Genomic DNA, 10,970 nt, shown 5'->3' with positions numbered 1-10,970 from the left:
AGGTAGATCAGATAGGATAGATGAAAGTGGGGAGCCTGGCACAAGTAAGCGGGAGCAGTGCCAAAATTCAATTAAGGGCTCCGTGGTAGCCTACCCCAGCTCCCAAGTGCAGAGCCCACATGGGACCCCTTTTAGTCGTCTCTTACAGCAGGCGGAGGATGCAGTGGCTGTTATTCTACTGGCCCTACCCACAGGGGGACAACTATGATAAGGCTAGTTGCTTTACGTTGCACCGACACAGATAGGTCTAATGGCGATGATGGGACAGGAAAGGCCTAGGAATGGGAAGGAAGCAGCCGTGGTCTTAATTAAGGTACAGCCCCAGCATTTGCCTGGTGTGAAAATGGGAAACCACAGAAAACCATTTTCAGGGCTGCCGATAGTGGGGTTCGAACCTACTATCTCCCGAATACTGGATACTGGCCGCACTTGTGTTTCAAATTATCCGAAATTCATTTCCCTTGGTGTGGTAAGTTTTCATGTTCTTGTCTCAGGAGATTAGTAAAACAAGAACAGTAAGGATGCTTACCTCAAATATCTTGTACTTTTTCTTCAAACACGCAAACGAATATAACAGATATACGCATACAAATCAAAGTAAAGCAAAATGTCACAAACGTCAAAAACGTGGTCCAAGTTGTCAAACTCAAATCGACAAATAGCATTCGGAAGGTATTTCTACCAATAGGAGCTGCCGTATTCGTCACGTGGGCTTAGGGTGAGTGACGTGATGAACAACAGCGCGCCCACGCGGGTGGAGGGCAAAAGTATTCAGTCTGAGCCGGGCCCTCGGAAGGGTAGGACCTAAGCCGCTGTCAAACCCTTGCACGTGGTAGTGGTGGGGGTAAGGTTCGGCAGTTCGGTTCACTGCCGTCCCAATCCTACATATATATATATTGAGACGGCGGTGGTTCGGTTATAGATGTTGGGGAGGAAGGGGCGTTAGCGTTGAAGGAGTGATTGGATATGGGTGGGGTATAGTAGCCATTACTGAATTAAACCAGCTCATTTGGGAGCTTTAATTTGAAAATGCAACAACCCGACATTATAGAGATCATTTTGCAGTTGCTCACAATCTTGTAACTTATTTATTACTCTGTACAGAATAACATCATCTGCAAAAAGCCTTATCTCTGATTCCACTTCTTTACATATATCATCGATATATATAAGAAAACATAAAGGTCCAATAACACTCCTTTGAGGAATTCCCATCTTAATTTTTACAGGGCAGGATAAAGCTTCACCTACTCTAATTCTCTGAGATCCATTTTCTAAAAACAGAGCCACCCATTCAGTCACTGTTTTATCTAGTCCAATTGCACTCATTTTTGCCAGTAGTCTCCCATGATCTACCCTATCAAATGCCTTAGGCAGGTCAGTCGCGATACAGACCAATTGACCTCCTGAATCCAGGATATCTGCTATATCTTGCTGGAATCCTACAAGTTGTGCTTCAGTGGTATAAACTTTGCAACAGTATGGCTTCTCTTCTGGTTGTGTCCGCATATGAACAGTTAGGTCAGACAGCCTTTCTTTGTGAATGATTTGCCACAGACATTGCAGCTGTTTGGCGTCTCGCCTGTTGGTCAGACTGCCTTTCCTTGTGAATGATTTGCACACAGACATGGCACCTGTAAGGTTTATCGCCTGTATGGGTCCGCATATGTTTGTTTAGTTTGCCGCTCTTTATGACTCGCCTGTATGTCTCCGCATATGTTCGGTAAGTTTGCCTCTCTTTATGAATGATTTGCCACAGACATTGCAGTTGTATGGCTTCTCGCCTGTATGGGTCCGCATATGATAGGTTAGAATGCCTCTCTGTATGAATGATTTGCCACAGTCATTGCAACTGTATGGCTTTTCGCCTGTATGGGTCCGCATATGTCCGGTTAAAATTCCTTTCTGTATGAATGATTTGCTACAAACATTGCACCTGTATGGCTTCTCGCCTGTATGGGTCCGCATATGTTCGGTTAGTTTACCTCTCCGTACGAATGATTTGCCACAGACATTGCAGCTGTATGGCTTCTCGCCTGTATGGGTCCGCATATGAACGGGCAGACTACCTTTGCTTGTGAATGATTTGCCACAGACATTGCAACTGTAAGCTTTCTCGCCTGTATGGGTCCTCATATGAACTATTAGTGTGCCTTTGAGGAAGAATGATTTGCCACAGACATTGCAGCTGTAAGGCTTCTCGCCTGCATGGGGCCGCATATGTTCTTTTAGTTTACCTCTCTTTATGAATGATTTGCCACAGACATTGCAGCTGTATGGCTTCTCCCCTGCATGGGTCCGCATATGATAGGTCAAATTGCCCTTCAATGTGAATGATTTGCCACACACATTGCAACTGTAAGGCTTCTCGCCTGTGTGGGTCCGCATATGATAAGTCAGACTGCCTTTCTGTATGAATGACTTGCTACAGACGTTGCAGCAGTATCGGTTCTCGCTCGTGTGAGACCGCCTAACGCCCGGCCTTTTCCTAAAATTTTTATGGGATACTGAGCATTCGTTTTTAATCCCACCTTTATGCAATCGCGTCCCTGTCAGCATTTTCCTATTTGTAAAGCATTTATCAGAAAATCCGCACACTTGGAGCAGGTGGATCCTGAGGTATTTCGACAAGCTGCCGGGTCGATCTTCCTTGTGTCTCTTCAGATGTCGCAAGAGGTCCAACTTCCTAGCCAGGACTTCACTGCACACACTACACCTATAACTAGATGATCCGCCGTCCGGAGGTTGAAGATCTCTATAGCTCACCTCGGGTCTCGATCTACAGTGACAAATTAAAACAACGTGACCAATAGTTCAACAGCCAAATCCACTACAACACTCACACAGGGGATTTGCTACTGGACATTCCAATCACTGATATCCAGTGCAGAGAGCTCGTTACTCAAACATTACATTCCTGAGAGTAAACATCATCTGAGGTTAAATTTCAAAAGCTCACACTTGTTACGAGAATATATTGCGTCTTTTCGTAACACCTTGAGTGCCACGTGAGACCAACGTTGACTCACAGAGCTTAATGCCAGTCGGGCCGCGTGAGTCCGCTGTGGACTCACGCCCACTCTCCAAGTCTCAGGCCCCGTGGTACCATACTGTCATCACACTTGACATGTAAACGTATGTTAAATGAAAGTAGGTGGCCAGTACGTCATGAATCTACTCTTGGCCTATTCATTTGCGAGTCCGATGTGGCACAACGTAGCCTGGACGTCACTGTAATATATCGACCACAATAAATAAATTATGATATTTTTATTGTTTTCAGATCGTGTCATGTGTACAAATAACAAAAGATTGTACTGTACAGTGTACTCATTGTCTCATATCAGGGTCTATAGACGAATTGAAAATATAGGGCATAAAAATTACATGAACTTTCTAGAAAAAATATTTGTAACTTTGTGTCATTCGCAATCACACCACAAATTGGTACACTTTTTGCATATGAATTTAAAGTATAACAAATGAGACTTTCTGAAGAAATATAATTCAAACTGTGTTTCACAATCACACTACAAATTTGTGCACTTTGAAGAAACAGTCCAAACAGAAGAAATTTTCACAGGCTGATCATTTGAACTTAGACTGCAGAGTCTTCTTCATGGCATATTGCCTTCCTGATTTCCGATGGATCTCTTCATAACACTTACTGCATTTTCGTCTTCCCTGCCAGCCTACATCATCCAGTCGGTGGGGTAATACCCATTTTTTGGTACTTGTTGGGGAATGTGAAGATCTTCGATACTGTTCAACAATGTCCTCTTTGAACTGGGTAACAGATATACTCTTATTCCCAAGTTGATTTGAAATATATATGGCATTTACTATACTTGTGTCGATCAATACCTCAATAGCCATTTTTCTGTACCATTTTACTCCCCGTTTCAGGGAAGTACTATAGCTCTTTTTATGATCTGGTAAATGAATGTACGGTTTGCATTTGTTATACTCTATAACACTCCATGACTTTTGCATTCACCATCCCTCCTCTGAATAGTGACCGTCTCACCAGTGTGTTTAGTTGTCAAAATTAACACATCTCTTTTACCATGCGATTTCTGAACAACCACACCAGTGATACTTTTACGGGCTCTTGTCTCTCCTCTTGCTAACTTGCTTTTAGTAACATCGGTTGGATTATACTTCCGGTTAGATTTCAATGTTCCAAAGATATGAGTTTTATTCTTTAGTAGTTCATCAGCTAATGAGACAGACGTATACCAGTGTGTCAGGAAGGTGAAAACTGTGCTAGGATACGTGGTGACACATTGGTCTCAGGCGGCCTATACAGCTGAAAGGTAGTGTCAGTGGCCGCGTGAGACCAATGTGTCACCACAATTTCAACACAATGTTATGACTACAATTTTGGCCCAAGATGACTAAAAGGTACTTTTCTGTAATAAGATGCGCTATTTTATACTCTATAGTAAAAAAGAAAGAATGGCCTGGATGGAATTTTTTTTCACTGCATATGTGGCACTTAAGGTGTTAATCACGATATCACGCGCAAGAAACTTGTCACGGTTTAGAAATGTACGAGTTAATTTTGAAGAAAGCATGAGAAGTGGTCCAGCCTAAAAGGGTAAATACTCGTACAAGCTCTTTAATCCAGCACATATTAATCTATCGAAATCCGTAGTCTGTTCTCCTACATAAAGAACGGCATATGCTTTGGAGTTTTGATCTTGTTGAAGCACTCTGCGCTTTGTTGCAGGCAAGTAATAATTTTTGTAATGGACCTTGTTCTTGAGGTTGTTTGAGAGAATGTCTGTGTTGTAGATATTAATAAAGTTAAGAACGTTTGTCGACATTCAGCAAGATCTGTTGAAACATGGCTAATCATTTAAGAATGTTATTTTGTCACACAAATATACATATTGTGTTTGTAAATTGTTATCATATCACTATACCATTTTATTATGTCACTGTGTCGCTTTTCCGAAATATGTATCTTTGATGTGCAATCAAACATAGCCAACCTACATATAGGACGGTAGGTTTATACAAGGACGTTCATACTTACTACCATGTACTACATCAGTCTACGTCTTAATTCCTGTATTTAACACGGAAGCCGCTAATCCTGATGAAATCCTGGAAAAGCTGAAATATAACAAGTATACGACGGCTCTCTCGCTAGCATTGATACTGTCTTTTCTCCTCAAGACACTGCTGTTAAAGACATTATGAAGGCAACACAGAATATGGCATTGGTGGTAGCGTTTTATTACAATGTTCTAATATCCTGATTTTGAAACCAAACGCAACCTATCATGCCCTTGAATATTCTTACACGTATTACTTTAACAATACGGATAGAAGGAGCATGAAAATCAATGCTTGAGCCAAAATTCGAGATGACAAGACGTTGAATTGCACCATAGTGGATATTGCTGCCATGTATAAGAAGGAATATTATTCTATTTATTTCAAAAGATCACGGGCAACGTGATTATGTTTAGTGGATTGATAACATAGTTGGATAGCATCCAATTCTGTGCCTGTCTCCCCACCACAGAGTAGTTCTACATATTCTACGGAAGAAGGGCGGGAAATGCAAATTTCTTGGTTAAAGGTGAGATCCGCTTACAACTGCCACATGGGAAAATCGATCACGCAGGCTAAAATATATCGTAACATGAAATGGTACTTTCCAATTCATGCTCTATGAACTGAATTCACATGGCCCAGTCGAATGCATGACTGGCTCACAAGCAAAGTAATGGGAGGCTCGACCATGCATTGTTACTGCACTCTTTGGAGAAAACAAGTGGACAAATGAAAGGGGAGCATTGATTCCAGATATGACAGACTAAATCTCTTGATCATCAAACAAGATATTGATGTTGACACCACTAGACAACAGGGGGCAGAAAATACGACACTGGATTGTATGTCATGCGTTCTGTGGCATATCACACCAAGCAAACGTGCAAAAGCCTGTAACCCTTCCTCTTTACGTGAATACGTGATTCCTCTGACAAGTAATTTATCAGGTTCACAATTAGTTTTCAGTAAAATAATGTTTCATTTAGCATTGATAAATATTCTACACGAACCAGCTATATTGCTGTAACACGTGGCGCGTCCCAGGTTACGGATACGGGTTCCCCGCTGGCCTGCCGATGAACATAATCAAAATATAAAAGCTATCGCGTACCAAACATGTACAAAGTCTTTAATGGCAACTTTGGCGGAGATGGAGACGTTCACTAGGGACCAGATGGCGGAAGAGGTACACTGAATTTCTGGAAGTTAATGCAGAAAAGAGGGTAGCGTTTCTTCTCTAGAGGAGTGGCTGCAAAAGGCATCTGTTCTCCATGTCCGCAGCTGCGTTACTAAATTCTGTCATGAGCCCTTAAATGCTTCGAGACAAGCCGGCCGTAAAATAATACCGTTACATCATTACAGAAATATGTCTCATGGTATCGGAGCCAAGGTTAGTGCAGCCCCTGGAAGGGACGCGCATTGGCAGTGCCCAGTCAGCATGAAAAGTACGCTAGGGTTAGCGTCGCACGGGCTGTGACGGCTAGCCATGCTAGTACCCCCATTTTGTACCCCTTCATTGAATTATGCCTGGATGAAGTAGCGAATAAGCCACTGCACTTGAGAGAAGGCTTGTAGGCATCTGAGAGGTGCGTAAAAAAAGATGGAATGGAGAAAAGTCATGTGAAAAGAGGTGTGGTTACTAATGGTGTACAACAGAAACCGAAGAACAGATCATGGTGTTGACATTGTCATATCAGCTAAATTTGACGGTTCAGTCTCCGAGGTGCAAAAGTTTGACAATCGCTTGATGTAACTCGTCCGCATTGGGGAGAGAAGGAAATTCCAATGTTTCAGCGCAACGCTCCACAAACTGACGTGCGCATGGAAACCAAAGATGCGTTCTGGGCACTGCCTGACATGAAGACCGCTGCCACTGATCTGAATGGACGCGTCGGACCGAGGAAAGTAGAACAAACAGTCCATGGCGTTCATGGACATGGAGAATAGAACGACGATGCCCAACAAATTCGCGATTATGCAGAAACTGATCATCGCAAACACACGGTTCAAAAAGAGTGATATTCATCTACTCTGTACTACAGTGGCTCCCATCCAATTCGCAATGACTACATCCTTGTGAGAGGATGAAATCTCGAAGATGTTCTAGAGATAACAGTTGCCCCTTATTAAATCCTTGCGATGCAACAACGACCAGTCATCTAAGCTGTGGATAAAGTCACCAAGAGCCCAATACTTCATAGGTAATAGACAAATTGGGATCAAATGGTTGCCCCTGAAGAAGGAGACTAACGTCGTTGCAAAAGTTACAGAGTCACAAATCACCACAGTTGAAGTGAGCCGGACTAAACTGAAAGACGCCTTTCGCTCTATTCCTGGAACAATTATGTCAGGGCGACGACAATGAAGGATTAAACATGACATATGGCCAAGGAATGAAGCTGTTAAATATGCAGTACGGTTGAAGAAGCAGGTGTACCACGAGTTTCTTGCTCGTTGGAATGCCTACAAGGCAGCCACTCGTAAAATGAAGGAGGTATTTGCCGTAACAAAATCAAACCGGTAGGCAGGTCTATATGTGAAACATGACATGCGCGAATTCGAGCGGAATTTTTAACGGCTAGTCAATCGAGCCATCGCAAAACGTCAGAAGTCCAACGTTTTTACGGCATCAATGAGGAAACAGACGATTTGCTACTGGACAGGCGGGAAGCGCGAGTACACTGGTGGAACTATTTTGACAACATCTCAATCATGGAATTTCCGTATCTACCAATCCTAATCACCTCCGCTGTTGAAGGTCTAACGTAGGAAAATGACGTCACTAAAGTCCAGACTATGCTGAAGGAAATGTAACCAGGGAAAGCCATCTGTCCCGATTATCTTCCAGCAGAGTTTTGTTTCTCTCAATGGGGGGATGCAGCAGCGTGGCTAAAGCAAGCTCTTCAACCATATCATAAAAGAAGGTCAAAAACAAACAGACCAGCGACGGAGTATCAATTCAGATATAAGGGAAGCCCTGCCGATTTTCCTAATCACGGCCCGAACATACTTCTGAACCTCGCAATGAGAGACTTAGAACAAATCTTCGACAAAAGGATTTGCGATTTAGACAAACATACAACAAGCCAAGCTGGATTTGTGTAAAATTGTGGCACAATAGGAGAAACCCATGCTGCCGGACTGTTACTTGAGAAACACTGTGAAAAGAATAAGAGGCTTCATCACAAATTTCTGGACCCTTAGAAGCCCTTCCATCGGGTACTTTATGGCCTAATCAGTCAGCCCTACAAGTACATGGCATTCCAGAGCACCTTGCTGAGAGGGTATAATTGCTCTACAAAGAACAAATGAGTTGTGATCAAGCTACCGCAGGAGCGTCTGATGACTTCCGCATAACTGTAGGAGTCCATCGAGGCCCCGGCTTATCACCACTGCAGCTCATTCTTGTGATGGACATAATTACCACAAACCTGCGCAGTACAATACCATGGACACTTCTCTAAGCAAATGATATCATTTGGCTGAAGAGAATAAGCTAGACCTGCAGCGTCAAACAGAAGACTGGAACAATCGACTAGCGCAATAAGCCCCGCGCCTTAACAAGAACAAGCCAGAATACATTGCATTACATCGTCGAGAAGTTGGAACCATGCATGTTGACGTTGAAGATATAACACGAGTAGAGATATTTAAGTATATTGGCTCCACAATCTATGATTATGGCTGACTTACTGATGAAGTCTACTTAAAGATATACAAAGCCTGACTGAAGTGGAGAATGACAACAGGCGCCCTTCCGAACTTTGGACGAAAGGCCATCTCTAAACTAAGTTCTACCGAACTGATATCTGTCCTATCGATATCAATCCTGTCGTTTTCTACGGCAACGAATGCTGAGCAGCTCTAGAGGTAGAACGCCAACTAAGCATCATGGATACGAAGTTGCTTAGGTGGAAGGCTGGCATAATTAGACTAGATCACATTTCAAATGATGTTATTAGAAAACGTTTTGGCATTGCACCGATCCAGAAGAAAATTGGGGAAAGGCGTGTGCGCTGGTTTGGGCATGTGTTGCGTGTAGAGGACGATACATTGGGAAAGTCAGACTATTACACAGAAAGTCGGTGAAAAGAGGCGCTAGGGACGAACCAGACAGCATAGACTGATAAAGTGCACAACGGCCTGAAAGTTGGAAGACTACATGCAGACATGGCCCGAGACCGAACTAACTGGAGTCAATGAACCACAACACCGGACCCTGCCACCAGATGCAGACTGATGAATACTCTGTTACAAAAATGAAATGTAATGGATATTTTACACATCCTAACATTCAAATTAGTTTAGTGTATGTTCAAATTTCCTTCTGTAATGCCTATGTCCGATATCTATAAAAACTTATTTTCACAAAATATTGTTTGAATGGCTGAACGCTTCTGGATTTCATGTTTTAGTGACTAATACATTAGTGAAGAAAAACTTATAACTCAAAAAATAAAACAAATGGGTATATATGTGTTAAATGGGAAGGACAGTTTGAATGTCCGGAGAAAATCTATGAGTACCTACAAGAGGGGAGTCCGTCAGTGTATTCTAGCCTGAATAGAATTTTGCAATTCATATGTCTGCTTACATACGTCATAGACAGCACACGATCATATTAATCAGCTTGTTATTTTCACTCTGATCACGCCTATAAATATTAAGAGCATGGAGGTGTGGCACAAAGTGGTCAGCTCAGGGCCATGTGACACTCAACGCTCTAAGGCTGGAAGGAAGCCACATAACTAAGTGGTTACTTCAGGACCATGTGTCTCTACACAAACGTAAGTATGCCTCATCACTATTTAGCTCAGGACGATGTATCTCTCCACAAATGGAAGGTAATCTCATCACTAATTGGTAATCTCAGAAATACGTGTATTTCCACAAGTCAGCAAGTAGGAAATTTTATGAATCATAAAATCTTTTCTTATGCAATTCAATACCCAACTGGCATGGCAAATAGTTTAGACATTTTAAAGGAAGTCATTTAAGTTGTGGCATGATATTTGTAGACTGCTGAAATGAGAATGAGGAAACAATAGAGCCTGAGGTGAGATATAAAACAAAGTGGGAAATAGCAGATAAGATCCGGTCGACTGAATCCTTCAGAAGCATCTAAAATCTATGATGTAAAATGGACTAAGCTACGTAGACAATGAACTGTCCTCTGACATATATGCCAAGAAAAAAGAAGACACATAAAATGCATGTCGCTTTGCTGGTCTCTGCACAAAATACGTTTAGAAAGTAGAAAGCTAATTTAGACTCCATCAAAAATAGAAATATGATTTTGTGTGTGAAAAGGATTCATAAGCAACATTTTTACTGGTGGTCATAATACAAGATTGTTCTCTAACGTAGCCTATTGTGTCCTGTTACACATGAATTACAAAGAAACAGAGAGTGTGAGCTGGTACTGGGTAGTTCTGAGGACCGACATGAATATTTCTTGCCACTAGTTGTGAAAGTACAGTAGGAACAGGTCACTGCATCACATAAGAGCCGAGAAGACTCTAACCACTCACAAAATCAAATAAACCATTCAGAATTCATAGTTTCCATCACAAATCTGGTTTGAAGTCAAACCTTAGGCTATGACTAGCCATCGCATGACCCGCTGATACAAGGGCTTGGTTAAGAGCACCAATCCGAGACTATACAATCATTTCCCACGGATTATCAAAGATCACTTCACACAGTAACCAACAAAGGTGTGACAGCAAAAAATTAATTAGCAATGTCACAACTACAGTTCAAAAACACTACTGCATTAAATGTTTTAAAACAGGACGTACACTTGTGGTACTTGGTAAGGTCAGTGACAATAATTACAATTTTGAAAGAATATTATATCACTACGTTATTTACCTGTTACTATATTTATTATTATTATTATT

The 10,970-nt window shown here is 42.0% G+C and overlaps 1 protein-coding gene across 1 annotated transcript; it reads right to left on the bottom strand.

Moving 5' to 3' along the window:
* Positions 1 to 1,689: 1,689 nt before the first annotated feature.
* Positions 1,690 to 2,304, bottom strand: LOC137503323 (zinc finger protein 25-like). The gene has a single exon (XM_068230874.1). It carries the CDS (start codon positions 2,302 to 2,304, stop codon positions 1,690 to 1,692), a length of 615 nt encoding a protein of 204 aa, XP_068086975.1.
* Between the last annotated feature and the right edge of the window lie 8,666 nt (positions 2,305 to 10,970).

This window comes from Anabrus simplex, chromosome X (genome assembly GCF_040414725.1).
Source record: "Anabrus simplex isolate iqAnaSimp1 chromosome X, ASM4041472v1, whole genome shotgun sequence".
NCBI lineage: Eukaryota > Metazoa > Arthropoda > Insecta > Orthoptera > Tettigoniidae > Anabrus > Anabrus simplex.
This window is presented reverse-complemented; position numbering and strand designations above follow the sequence as displayed.

Bases quoted from the DNA above. Each gene is read 5' to 3' on its own strand.
- LOC137503323 (XM_068230874.1), bottom strand. From the start codon at position 2,304: ATGCGGACCCATGCAGGGGAGAAGCCATACAGCTGCAATGTCTGTGGC.